This window comes from Clarias gariepinus, chromosome 11, assembly GCF_024256425.1.
Source record: "Clarias gariepinus isolate MV-2021 ecotype Netherlands chromosome 11, CGAR_prim_01v2, whole genome shotgun sequence".
NCBI lineage: Eukaryota > Metazoa > Chordata > Actinopteri > Siluriformes > Clariidae > Clarias > Clarias gariepinus.
The window spans coordinates 27,777,142-27,792,483 of NC_071110.1; the positions used below are offsets into that span (position 1 = coordinate 27,777,142).

The window sequence follows — 15,342 nt, forward strand, 5'->3', positions numbered from 1 at the left end:
ATCATCAAACAATTCAAAACGCACATCATAGAACCCAAGAACAAAACTGTAACACTATTTTTGTTTTTTTTTGTTTTTTTTGTAACCATCAACAATAAAATAATCTAATTAAATATAATGAGATAACTGGTACTGTATGCTTGAAACCAAAACCCATCCTTTTTTCCTCCTGAATAAAAAGGGCAACGACCCAATCATACAGGTGATCTTTGGCTTTAATGAATACACCAGCATGCCATTTTTTCCAAGGTTCAAGATTCGAGAATTCTCTTTGTCACATACATGGTTGTACAAGAGGTTTTTACAAACTCTTGATCTTTGGGTAATCTCACCAACAACAGCCTGAAGTTTAATAAATCCATTAAAAGGTCCTATAGAATTAACCATTTCAATTAATAACTCCTTTGAGATGCTTTTTTTAAATAAAAAATAAAATAAATAATACTTAATAAACTGGACATTTCTGATTCGGGCAGAATGACATGGTGATTTTGTGAAAGGATACTCCCGCCAACATATGATTGGCCTATAATTAATTAATATTATTTTTTTCTAGATTTATAATTTATATTTAATTAATTAATCTTCAATTTGTGATCATTCAGGAGGCTGCACGCAAGCCACCAACAAAGGCTCTAGTGTTTATTAACTCCATAACAACAGCAGAGGAAAGAAATATTTGATTGTCTTATTTCCGCTTACACCCCCCTGGGTCCAAAAGATACACAGATCGCTGCAGAAAAGGGTTTGGTAGAATTAGAATGTTTGTAAGTACAGTGGTACACTGGGGCCTCACAAATTTTCGCTTTAAGAAATAAAATATTGCAAGAAATTTGCCTTGGCATACAAAGCATTTTTGGCATACGAGCGACGGAACCAAGCCGAACCAAACTGAGTCAATGGAAAACCAAGCTAAGCTAGTTTACATAATATTTGTAGGTATTTAAGATTTAGTGAAGACATAACATCATGGGTCTCAATAATGTTAGCAAGCAGGACCTACCAAAAAAGGGCTGTAGTCGTTTTAATGGAAAACCAGTGAAATGGCAACATGGTGATGGGCAGCCAAAGCTCACTGAGGCGTGTGGGGAGAGAAGGCTGATGAAGGCTGTGTAGTTTGCAGTTCATGTAGATACTTTGACACACACCTCCTACCTAAACATTGCTGCTGATCAAGTACACCCCATCATGAAAACGGTATGTGCCTTGCTGCAGTGCAAAAAAAGAAAAAAAATGGTCTGAGAAACACAACGAGTTTAAGGTGTTGACTCAGCTTCCAATTTATTCAGATCTCAATCCAATCTTTCATCTCTGGGATGTGCTGGAGAAAAACAAGTCTGATCCATGGAGGTCCCACCTTGCAACGTACAGGCCGTAAAGGATCTGCTACTGACGGCTTGGTGTCAAATACGACAGCACACCTTCAGGTCTAATGGAGCACATGACTTGATGGATCAGGGCCTCATGGTCTCATGGGACTAGTAGCCATTATAATAGAAACCATAACCTGCTTCGGATACAATATTCATATAACTCCACCCAACAAAAGTGTTTACTACCTTGTTAAATGAGGGTTATGTTATAAAAGAAAATTCCTGGGTTATATTCTAGATTTTTTATTTTTTTCATAATATATGTATGGACTTACATAAGTTTTGAGTTTTGTTCTTTTGGACTGTTTTTTTTTTACATTTTATTTTTACTCTGACCCTTGTCTTTGGTTTTTATTTTGGAAACTCTTGTAATTAATCCTTACACACATGGATCTTAACCTCTTGGGTTTTCATTGTTACGACTGACATGGCTGATCCTAATGTAAATAAAATCACAGAAAAGCAACTGAAATAATCAAATTGCTCCAAGGATTTAGAATGGTTTTAAATAGAATAACAAATTGATCTGCTTAATTAAAATACACAGGCCTATACATCCATCCTTATCTTCAACATTCACCATACATACTGCAAATGAATTATTGTTAGGGTTACCCCTCTGCTTGTTCCTTCTTATTGTCTTTTAAACTTTTATTTTAAGAATTTTATTTTGAATGTGCCTTCCATTTATAGTCTTGAACACTGTCATGTGCATTTTCTTCAAACAGTGTGACAGGGCACATTATCCTACTGAAAGTGGTCACTGCCATTGGGGAATATCCAAAACTTCTGTAGTCCAAATATGGATCATGGAGGCCAATGGTGATTACTCATTGTCGTCTATACTGTTACACTTTATCCTGTCTTCCGGGTCACGTGGGAGAGTGTGTGTGTGTGTGGGGGGGGTGACGGGGCTGCTGTACCCTATCCCAGGAGACTTAGGGCACTAGGCAGGGCACACAGACATACACACACACTATGGGCAATTTGGGAACGTCAATTAACCTTATTAACCTGCATGTCTTTGGACTGTGGGAGGAAACCGGAGTACCCGGAGGATACACACCGAGCATGGGGAGAAAATGCAGACTTCATGCACACAGACCCTGAGGTGGGAATCGAACCTGGCCCCTAGAGGTGCATTGCAACAGTGCTAAGAACTGAGCCCCTTTAGGGAATAGCATTGTCCTTTGGTATGTACATGGTATTACAGCATTTGGCATCTGATAGACATCTTCATCCAGAGCGACTTACATGTTTATCTCATTATACATCTGAGCAGTTAAGGGCCTTGCTCAAGGGCCCAACAGGGACAGCTTAGTGGTCATGGGATTTGAACCAGGGACCTTCCAAACCATAGTCTAATGCCTTAACCACTGAGTTACCCCTGACCTACATGTTTGGGTAGATGGTAATTATCAAAGTAAGATCCACATGAATGCCAGAAGAACACTGCAGCAATGCAGAGAGATTTCCTTTTAAAGGGTTTTTTTTTTTTTTGTGTGTGTGTGTGTGTGTGTGTGTGTTTCGGGCAAGCGATTCTGACCAATCAGGGAAGTCCGAAGGAGTGACTATAAGAGAAAGTTTCAGTTTTACTGCTCCAGTCTAGTAGGTGGCAGTAACGCACCCTTAAGCTCGTTACAGTACCACCTGCCAACAACAATAGAAGGATCCAGACAACAATAGAAGGATCCAGCTCTTTGCCTTCACAGAGACACTCTGGAGCTTTTTCAGCTGTAAGTTTGGAAGGTTACATTTCCCTCCTGGCAGACCTCCTGCACCTGATCTGAAGCACAGCTGCACGCCTTGTTGTCCGGTGCTATTGACTGCTACGGACATGGTGGAAATGTCCCTGTTTCATACAGTATGTTGTACATTCTATTTGATAGCTTTGGCGTATACTAATAAAACAGTCCGTATATTTATTGTGCTCCTAAGTGGTGCAACAGAAAAGGTTCACTGTGTTATATACGAATATCATGATTTGAAATCCCAAGTTTTTATTCGACAGCTTTAGTTGTGAAAATGTTATCTAAAGTAATAAGATAAATAACAGCCCTCTCACCCAGAAAGCCACTTTTGCTCTCTTGGCAACCAAAATGAGTTTCCTTTATGACACTCTGCTCGTGACAAGCCTATTCCTGAATACACAGGGAAAACTCAACTCAAGAAAATGATATTTTCACCACTATTAAATCTAAGCTCTACATATCCATGCTTCTTTTACAAATAGATGGATGTTATAGTGGATCTTTATCTCTCTCTCTGTCTTTTTCTCTATACACACACACACACACAAACCAGTTCCTTGAAACAGCAGTCCAAGACTTAGTACCTACTGATGTTCCATCCACACAAGGTCACAAGGTGGTGGTGTGCATGCTTTTTCAGCAAATACAATTCACACTCACAGTCGGTATGAATGATTTCAATGACTGCTTGACAGGTGACAGGCAAAGAAAATAGCTGAGAGCTTTCATGAGTAATACCTGTATTTGTATAGGCCGTGTGCCCGCATCGATGTTATGAGTTTAAGGACAGTTAAGAGAATTAAATAAAGGTATTCAAAAATGAAGATATTCACGACGGGAGGAAAAACAGCTATGACAGTGATACAAGGAGGTATAATAATCAAGAACAGAGCCTGAAAACAGAAACGTACAACAGTAGAATAAATACATACACTCTTTGATAAAGTGATAAAAAAAAGAGCACAAGTACACATGCTCACCTGATATCATGTCTCAACTACATGTACAAGGATGCAGGCTTTATGTTCTAAACTTCAGAAAATTTACATTAAAAAAAATCCTGTTTCTAAGCAGACATGCTATCATAATATAATTCTCTCACCGCCACTGCAAATCCGTCAATGATCATCAGTGAAGAAGTCTAAGAGCGCAGAGTTGTTTTGCAGAAATGGAAGTGTGACCTTCTATTAATCTATTATATAACCAGTTCATCAATTAAGGTGCAACCCACAGCTGCGCACTAACACCAAGACTGGGAAAAGCAGGAAGAATCAATAATGCTATAGGAGTGTAACCTCACACACAAACACATGCACTCTGTGTTTGTTCATTATACGTGAACCCTTGTTTCACATCCACGTTGAAAAGTGATGTGTGAACAAATGGCTAAAAATAAATGAGTAAATTAATATAACACACACACACACACACACTCAAACAAGCACACGTGTCATACTGAAGGTAGGCTCCAGTATTTGTCAAATAGCACTACACATTTGATTCCAAGTTACCAGCTTGTAGTATTAATATTTTAAATGCATGTTTTATGTTCAGGTGATCAGCATAATATATTATAAGTAAACTATTAAAAATTTGAAAAGTCATGAGTCAATGTGACACATCCCTGGATGGTGTGCCAATCCATCGTAGGCCATACACAGATCCACACACTCATTCACACACTATGGGTAACTTGGGAACACCAGTAAGCCTAACCGGCATGCCTTTGGACTGTGGGAGGAAACAGGAGTACCCCGAGGAAACCCACCAAGCACGGGGAAGAACATGCAAACTTTTTTCTTATTCTTGTATAGATTTGTGAAGAGTCATGGGAGTAAGCTGTTTAATTTGCTGGGCTGATTTAAAGGGAGGTCTGTCACTTGACATTTACTGTGGGAGGTACTCCATGAGAATGGTGGTTCTTGGCCACTGCCATACGCAACCCATTCTCTACCCGGCACAGTGAGAGCTGTGTCCATTTCCTTCAATTTAACACAAAAGTATTTAAAATGTGCGTCAAACTATAGTGGATGTTTCCACTAATAGAGGTGTCCTATATGGTGGGCTAGAAGTAACATGTCTGTTATTTAAAAATGATGTTCCTCACTTGGCATATCCTTGAGGGGACCTTTAACGTGCCTTCCGCTGCTGAATGTGAAGATGCTGGGATTAAAATTACCACTACAGAAGTGATAGAAAAGATATATAGCAGTGTATATTTCCTTGCCTATGATCACTAGCTGTGGGTAGGATTCTACACAGGGTTTGGGCTTCCTTCCCATGATACCTTGAGAAGCTTGGCAATCTGGAACAGCATCAAAGAATCAAGAAGAGATATCCCACTGCCTCAATCTGCCCCAGTAAAAGTCAGTAATATACTGTAGGATCTAAACCACTTTAGCCACATCATGACATTCTTTGCATATGATATATTTTCTATTCTGTGATGCTTCCAAAAGCAGTCTACAATACATAATTATATAGTTATTACTACATAAAAAAACCAAAGCCGTTGTGTGAAAATGTTCTATAAACTCCTAACTACCATAGCAACTACCACAACGTAATACAAATTGGTTGGTAGAACAAAGACTGCAAGATTTCTGGTTTCTTAGGAAATGAGGGGACATGGTCCAAGCAAAGTGCTTAATTATGTTTGGTAAGGGCTACTCAATCTTTTAAAATAATAATAATAATAATAATAAAAACTAACCAGTAACTTGTAATGATACCTAGTGCTGGGCAATGATTAAAAAAATGAATCGCAATTAATCTTTGGATTAAATTAGGTGTATGGCTTACTGGAACTAGGTGTAGGGCTATATTGTATAAGCAAGATATGAATCTCAATTAAATGTTAAAATGCATTTTTACTTACATTCTACTTGCAATTTATAAAGACTTGAATGCTCCTAAGTTTAAATTCATTTTGCATAAGTTTTTAGCATCTGTCTATACTGTGCCGATGGAAGGTTTCAGACCTTTTTTAGTTTTGGAAATTGTGTTATGTTTTACACCCATCTTAAAATGTATTTAAATATTTTTACCCTCTGACATGCACATTCTTCCGAAATACCAGACTTTTTATAGACAGGTGTTTGCTTTTCCTAATTATGTCCAATGAAGCCAATTAGGCACATGTGAACGCCACAGAATCAGAATCAGTTGCAGAATCATCTCAAGGACCACTGATGGAAGCAGGATGAACCAAAGCTCAGTCGCCAACGTCATAACAAAGGCTCTGAATACTTTTCAGTGTACTGTACATAACAGTATAAAAAGCATAAAAACATAAACACAATAAACAGGATTTTAAATTGTCATTGTGGTGCATTGTGTTTAGAATTATGTGAAAAAAAAAAAACAGATTTGAATCCATTTTAATATGAGTGTGAAATGAATGAATGAATGTTCCACAAAAAAATTTGAAAAAGTCTGAAAAACTTTCTGTCACACTATATCGCTTTAAGACAAGTTGGACTGCAAATACCCTTTGTTAATAACTGTGTTAGCATAGTTTTCTTAAAGATTTGCAAGTTTGCTACTGTAGCCATCTATTGGTGAACTGTACATGTGACTCAAGAGATTTATTATTTCTGAACACCTCACACAAGATTAAAAAAATCACACCAGGCATGTTTAGTAGAGGTTAGCAGGTCAGCATCTTACTCAATGTTGAGAGTCTTACATTGATCCAAACCAGTTCATACTGTACATCCTCTCTGAAATACCAGTCCCCGGCGGTATATCCTGACACTGTAAATCCTGTTCTCTTTCTCGTGATTTCTTTCCATTTTAGCATTTGCTTGTGTTATTGTTTGTCCCGCTCCAATTTCTCACTCATGATTTACTAATGTAGCTAGCAAGATGTCCAACATGCTCCACAATGCAGTGCATTCCCAAGTCCTATTGGTTATGCCTGGGCATGAACGATTAAGTTTAATCGCTTGATTAAACAAATCAATCTTCTGAAAAATTAACACGTTAATCACAATGTTAAACACAATTAATTTCTAGCACTAATAAGTAACCTCAATTTCCAAAATTCCTGTTAATTTTCAGTGAATGACAATAATATTTATTGTGAAATTATTTGTATGCCTGGTTGCATTACGATGTCCATTTTCCTGCCCTTGCATCCATACCAACCACTCATACCTGACAGTTTACTTTTGCCCAAATCATAGATGTAGAGGGACATGTCTTGCCAGAGCTTCTCTATGGATGGGTTTACACTCCAATGCCATTTTATCAGGACAGTGTAATGTACTCAAAACCTGGGATGTAGGATTGGATACTGTCCATGTTGCCCTGGATTACTGGGCCCTCCCACCTATGGGGAGAATGCCTCATTATTTAAAGGCACAAGCCTAAAATTGCTTCTGGAATTCCTCCAACTGCTAAAGTGAGTGTTTCCAGGGTTCATGTTTGTTCCCCTAGAAACTTTTCAGAAGGAGACAACCACCTGTATGTCTGTTGCACTCCAAATAGAGGAAGATGAAGCGGCCTCCCAAGCAAAGCCCCAGTCAACAGGCAACAAGGCTTGTTTTCAAGTCATGCTTCAACCGGAAGACAACAAGGCGACCTCCTATGATGAGCACCAATGAAGAGTTTAATGTGATGACCTCTCAAAATGGGCTTATGATGGAGGTCAATTAGGCAACATCCAAGGACAAGCTCACACTAGAGGTCGATGAGGTGACCTCAAAGGACAATATAATTCTAGTGGTTAAGGAGACATCTCACAACAAGGTCCCCTCCAAGAACAAGCTTAACTTAGAGAGCAACAAGGTAGTCTGTCATAATGACCCCATTTTGTAGCTTAATGAGGCAACATCCAATGACAAGCTTACTCCAGAGGTTGAAGAGAAGCCTAACAATACGCTCATGCTCTAGGTCAGTGCAACCTCCAAAGATGAGCTCACTGTAGAGGTCAACGAAACAACCAATCACAATGAGCTGATGTTGGCGGTCAACTAATCGACCTCCAATGATCACTTGACCTTCCGGCTAAGGTCAGCTAAGGTCCTCCCTACAACTTCCAGCTCAGCTGAGGTCATTGCTCTTGCCTTGGTTAGTTATCAAAACATCCATTTAATTGCATCTGTTTTAAATGATTATTTGTTACACATTCTGTTAACACCTTACTTCACGGGACGTATTGAGTAGTTAAGCAATGCATAGTTGTAGTGTATTAATGCTGGAGGGATTGCACTGGTCACTTAGTTCAGTCCTGGCAGCCATTGCTTTGCACAGCTTTTAGTTTCACATGACAGAATAAAGTAATGTTTTTGGCTTGTCTGGTGTGCAGCCGTCTAAGGTTCGGGGAAGATCCATAATCTTACACTCTGTACCTGCTGAGCCCCATGAGCAGGTGGTTGTGATGCACTGGGTGTTCTGATACCTTTCTGTCAAGACCAGCATTGACTTTTATTTTGGCAGTTTGTGCTGCATTGTTTTTTTCTGTGGGATCAAGACAGACAGGCTGGCCTTTCGTCCCTGTGGACGTAGACAGCCCATGGTTGTCCATGATCCTGTCACAAGTTTAGTGCTATATAATTGATAATCAATGTTATTCAATTCATTGTGTTAATGTTATGGCTGATCAGTGTAGTTGAAGTGTTTTCCCTTCCACTTTGTTATATAAGAGAAAATAAGAGACATGGAAAAAGTGCTAATAAATAAATAAATTGCTGACTACCAGAAACAGCTTATTACAAGAGATGCATAAAACTGTAAGGTCTTTAAAATCAGAACATGATGTCTGAGATTCATTTATTTAAGAATCAATTCATGCACGTTTGTAGACTTCCAAAAGGTTTAAATAAAACTACATTAAGAATGACATTGTTTCAATTCTATTTGTGGGCTGTCCCACATGCACATGCTTATAATAATGCTGACTGAGAAACTGTACATCACCCATTGTTTCTCAATACTTCAACATTTTTTGGCATTTTACACTATTCATTTGCCAGATCTTGATCCTATCAAGAAGAACCAGTTAAGAAGATTCTCTTCTATCATTAACATGACTGGGTGAGAGAGTGTGGGCCTGAGGTCCTACCTGGAACGATGGCAACAGTGTCCTTTTCCCAGGAGACCACACTGACGTACTCCTGCACAGCTGAAGGAATGAGGCACTTGAAGACAGCCACGTTGCCCCGCATGGACCGCTGATCAGCCACACGAACCGTGTATGGCTCCCTGAACACTATGCGTGAACAAAAATAGGGAGCAGGTTTAACTCTCTTATTATACAGTTTTAAAGGCAAAAACATATTTTTTTTTACCCTTCAATTGAGTCAAACAGAGCCAATTAGTTGGCCAATGGATATTCATTGGAAAATGTGGAAAATGACCAAGAAATAAACTTTAATTCCAAAATAATTGTTACATATATACGCTGTCTTGTACGATTATGATGTATGTTTAGGTTGTCCAAACCTTAATCTGTGTAAATGTCCACCATGTATACAGCACCTCACCAGCAGAATGAAATCAATGTAGATGATTTAGAGAGATGTTAAAAAAAAAACAAAAAAAAACAAAGGGAATTTGCTTTGAGTAAAGGGCAACTGGGGAACCGAAGTGGATTAGTGAAATTTAGTTTTCATTTCTGACTTTCAATTTGTTGTCTTTTCCTCATCAACCTCTATTTACCTGGGGATTGTAACTGCTCCCTTGTTTCTTTGTGGGAGGCAGTGCAAGGGCGTTTTCATTCTAAAAATTGTTCCTCCTTGTACAAACTGAGTGCTTGTGGATTCATTTCGGCAAAACTCTGTCAAAATCCCAGAAACTGATCCAGAAGATCCAGACTCACATTACAGAACAGACGATACTGCATTTCTTATAGTTGTATACTGTATAGTTGTAGTTGCTGAATAATTTATAGCAGTTACCAGATAATACACCTTGAGACAAATAATACACCAGTACTTTAAGGGGTTAGAGAAGCAGGAACAAATTCTAAGAATTGGCACAACCCCCAACCAAACCTGGACATAATTAACGCCTTGCCTGCAGGCATGGTTTCTTGGTCATTAATAATAGTTTGTGCCAGGCGACACTGTCCCCCACAGAGACTGAAACCAGTTTTCTTGTGTGATCATCAAGCTAGAGTTTAAAGCATTATACACTACTGATGCTTGTAAAAAAAAAAAAAAACATGCACAATTTTTACCCTAAATAATTTGTATGTAGTTTTGATTCGTTTCAGCCGCTGCTAACTAAACAGCCCTTCACCGGTGCAAAAGGGATTTAAATCAATATAACCAGTCAATAAAGGTCCCCTGCTCTCTGGCCTCTCCATTCTCATATTATTTATTAACTTCTCGAGTGACTGCTTGTCTTAGAAAACACAGGTCATCAGATAAGCGTTAAAGTGATTCATGTGTGATCTAGTTATATAGACTGTGTAGGTTCAAGAACTTAGCCTGTGATATTTTGGTTTTGTTTTCAATTGTAACAACATACTTACATATAGATTATAGATCTAAATCAGATCATTCAGTGTACTCCATCATTAGAATGTTACTGATGCTTGACTGTGCTCATGCGTTGCTTAGAAACAGACTCAAAACCCAGTTTGGTGCACCTTCTGCCTTCATGGGCACTGGGAGAACCGAGGTATCACTATCATTTAAATAATGTACATCAGAGAAAAGAACAAACATGATGATATATTTATGTCATTTACAAAAAAAAAAAAAAAAGAACTTATCTTTAGTTTTTGTAAGAATGAATTTCGTAATTCTACACAGCCGTCTTGTGGCTAATAAAATGACCTCAAAGTTTTGAATACTCCCCAAAAATGATATTATGACATCAAAATAAATATAAAAAATGTCATGTTTAGGTCATTTTCACTTTGTTAATGAAGTAGATCTGAATATGAAATAAAATAGAAACATTTAAAAGAAAAACAACTTATACAAGTGTAACAATGGGGCATAAGACTGTGTAGCTGAATGCTGAAGCTACGGTTCTTATAAAGAATATGCAGGATGTCAGGGTAAAAAAAAAGAATTTCCAAAATTATAATCATGTAAGATTGATAAGGCCATCAACATTTGGTGAAAATGGAGCAAAACAGTCGCATTATCAAAATCAGGATGTTTGTTTAAACTGTGGCTGAAAGAACAAAAAAACATAAGAGGGAGGCTGCCAAAAGACCGGCGGCAATATTAAAAGAGCTCCAGGAGTGTCTGGCAAGTAATGGTCACACCCTGTATGTGACAACAAGTTTCTGCATTCCTCATATGTCCAGGATAAGGTAGCTAGCAAAACCAAAAAAATTAAAAATAAATAAATTGGGCATTATTCTAAAAGATATTGTGGTGACACCAACATTTCCAGTCACTGTAGCTCTGAAAGTTTGGTTGCACCTTTACCTTTTAGCAGTAGCTGAGGGACTTATGTCACTGGTGGTTGATGGTACTGTAGAAGTGATTATCAAGTTGCCTGTACCGGAACAATTGATTATTGGGTCCAGTGGAACATGCCTTGGAGAAAAATCATGTGCTTTCTGGTCAAAACATTCCTGGTCTGCCTTACAAACAGCACCCTGGACAGGGTTCCCATCTCATTTTTTTCTCTTCTGCCTCTCTTATGTCACCTTCATTTTCTCCACAGGGGACCATCCTGTGCATAGCACAGCTACGGTGGGGGAAAGCCCAAGGATGTGTTAAAGCTGGGCATTTCCAGGATCAGGAGGAGGTGGGAACACCGATCCAGATCCCTGACATCACTGCAAGCACTTCCTCAATCGCGCAGGAACGTACAGTAGCATACCAATGAGTAAACAAGAGTCTGCGTATTAGACTGGGGTGTATTCGGAGTGTAATCAGACATCAGTCCATCACAGCCTCATTAAATGTAAGACTTTGGGTCTTAAAAAAAAGTGAAGGTGGCAGTTACTTCATGCTTCACCCATTCACAAATGTTTGGCCTTTTCTTTATGCAATTGTGAAATAAATGCTCGCGGATGTGTCTTGCAGTAGTGAAGTATGATGTGGAATTTGCACAACAATGGCTTTTAAGGTGTGCCAGTGCCGTCAAATCAAAGTCAGATCTAAGTAAGGGGCAATTAGCTTTGCCCAGCTAATTCAGTCAACTGTTGTCCTACACATTTTATTCATATCAGTTATTAAGTATACATTCTATCAAGTGGCAAAGGACACTCAAACAAGGAAGAGGCCACTCAGTGTCTAGTACAAAAGATTTGTAGGGTACTTCTGTTTAATGTGGCTCATGATAAGCCAATGACTGGGCATTTGGGGCAGAATTAATCTCTAAAATGCACAAGGGGTGTTTTTATTGACCAGACATTCATGGTCAATGTTTGCAGGTGGTGAGTGGCATGTTGCAAATGTCAGCCAGTGAATTCACTGGGCCCCCAAAAAAGCTCCATTGTTCCCATTAACCTTAATCAAAAATCCACTTCTAAGGCTGTGACATGGACCCCTTTGGGTTTTTATAAAGGTGCATGTGGGGGCATTGCCATACAGTAGTTCTGGTGGATTATGCCATATCTGGGTAGCATATCTAGATATCTGGAAGCATCTTCTGTTTTATTTCCCTGGTAGGGGCTGCTAAAAAGAGATCATGCCTGACCAGAGCACCAGGGTCATGTACATAAACACCTTGTATGCCATTAGTGAAAATTGGGAGCAAAAACAACAACAACAACAACAACTACTATGCAGTGGGACCTGGACCTGAGAGCAAAAGTCTACACCACAGGTACCCTAAGACAACATAATTTGTTTTACACCATTGAATGACTGTATGATATTAAACCAGAAAATAAAGAACTCACTTTACCATCTTCAGTATGTTGAGCTCTTAATTACTTGCAAGTACTGTAAACATCATCAGCATTGTCATTATAAACAATGCATCATCACCCAACAATAGAAATTCATGACCAAAGGTGAAACACCAATAGCAGTAACAGACTTAAAACATTGTTTTCTTTTGGTTCCAACATTCCCCAAAATTCCATTAAATGCATTTAGTTCATCCGTGGCAGCATGTTTTCCCCCCACAGCTTTTAGATGTGTCACATTTTGCTATAAAATGTGGTATTTGACCTTTTGAATACATTTGGTTGTTCAAAGCTTCTAAAAGAATGAAATATCTTAATTTTCACAAAAATGTTTGGTTATAGAACTACTTTTTGGCCAACTTTGTGTGCCGAAGAAAAACATTATGCCAGATTGGGTGAAAGTTACAAAAATGGTGGTCATCATATTTATCATGCAGTTTGCTTTCTGCTGTTTATGTAATAATAATAATAATAATAATAAAAAGAATAATAATTAGGATCAATTATTATTATTATTATTATTATTATTATTATTGTTGTTGTTGTTGTTGTTTTTTTTAGCTCAACAATATCTAGCCTGAATTATTAGATTAGAAATTAATATTAATAATAATAAAATAATAATTATTATTATTATAATAACAACATTTGCTCAGAGTGACCCCTATAGAGGTGAAGATGTCCAAACACAAGTTGCTTCGTAAATACATGAGCCACATTAGGTTATGTAATATATTTTTTAATAAAGCAAATGTATGAGAAAGAGGTCTTTGACACTTAAAAAAAATAGTCCACACAGGTGTTCTGGCACATGATCAGCATGTGGACGTTTTCTTCTGTGACAAAACAAAGGAGGATAAGAAAGAGGGAGTATGAAAGAAAGCCAGATAGTGTGAGAGATGGAGGGACGAAGGGGGAGGGGGTGGCACAACACCATGAGCTGTCAACTGTCATCATTCTCGGGTGCCACCTGAGACACCGGGTGCCACACCCTGCCCCTCCCCTCTGTAGTACCCATGGCAACAATCAAGTGATGGAGCTGATTGGCTGTTTGCTTTCGACTAGTGCATTCTCCTGGTGAGTTTCAACATTATTTAAAACAACAACAACAACAACATTATTTTCCCACTGGCTATTGGGTAATTCATTTCAAAATTCAAAAAAAAAAATGTCCATTACAATTAATCTGCACTAGGTAGAGCAAGCAGCCTCTGAAAGCTAGAAACTCTGAGCACCGAGGACAGATGGAGGCTGGGAGACAGGAGGGACAATGGCACAGTATTAGCGCAAGCTGGCATAAGTGTGTGTGTGTGTGTGTATGTGTGTATGTGTGTGTGTGTGTGTGGACATCCCTTGCTGTCACTGGGCGGTCAAAACTCCCACTCACAAGAAGTGACCTTGGCACTGAATAGGAGGTATACTCAGCCAACTGTCTGTGGCACTGCGTAGTTGTCTGCTCACTTTTTAAAAAGAGCCAGGTCAACAGGCGGCCACTGGGATACCCATGTGGAACTTACATACTTATGTAGGTTAGCAATATGGCCACCACAATGTTTTTTTCTGTTACTGCAGGTGTTCAGTGTAAACCCATAATAATGATAATGTATACACAATATCCTATGCCCCTTCATTTGCATTTTTCATCCTTGCAACATGATGATTAATGTATTAATGCCGACCTTGGACGAATGAAAACCTCGTTTCGTACCGCAGATTTAATATTTACAACAATATTACAACATTAAACTAAATTAACTTAATAAATGATATATTAACACTTTTCTGTAAAAACAAATACATGAAGAAATGGACATATATTTACATTAGAAAAAATCTGAACGAAAAAGCCCCTCACCTGCTTTGACACGGATGCTGGGGCTACGGATCTTGCCAGCCTGGTTCTCTGCAGTGCAGAAGTAGTCATTGTCGTGAATGAAGCTGTTGAAGGCAGATGGGGAGAAGGGGTAGAGCTGCAGCGTGCCATTGGCATGGACATGGCGGATGTGGGGCACGTCGTAGATGTCGTCGCCAGTAGCCAAATACCAGCGGAGGACTGCATGGGGGGTGCCACCTGCTGGGCAGGGCAGGGACACCCCCACCGAGCTGGAGAAGGTCACTCTCTGCAGGGAGGCGTTCACAAAGTACAGCCGTGTTGAGACCACATCCTCACTGCTCACTGATGGAAGTCCAGAAGAGAGAAAACCAGTCATTTCTTCTCATATGGCTTTTATTACACTCTGGACTTGAGAATGAAAAAGCAACCACTGTTTTTTTGACCAGTGTCCCACCCACCAACCTGCTCTGCTATATCATAGATCAGCTACCAATTGATGAGAGCAAAGGCACTGACACATGTAAACACACCATGATTAAAGTGCTATCGTCCTTC

General features: G+C 38.9%; 1 protein-coding gene across 3 annotated transcripts in view; it reads right to left on the reverse strand.

Annotated features, from left to right (window-relative positions):
• The window catches only part of LOC128533133 (cell adhesion molecule DSCAML1), a 99,560-nt gene extending 84,572 nt beyond the window's left edge, over window positions 1-14,988 (reverse strand). For all 3 annotated transcript variants that reach the window (XM_053507359.1, XM_053507360.1, XM_053507358.1), the window contains exons 1-2: window positions 14,809-14,988; window positions 9,192-9,338 (exon numbers count right to left, since the gene is read on the reverse strand). In XM_053507359.1, the coding sequence (XP_053363334.1) occupies window positions 9,192-9,294 (103 nt within the window). In that variant the 5' untranslated portion in view covers window positions 9,295-9,338; window positions 14,809-14,988. The remainder of the gene's footprint in view (window positions 1-9,191; window positions 9,339-14,808) is intronic.
• Between the last annotated feature and the right edge of the window lie 354 nt (window positions 14,989-15,342).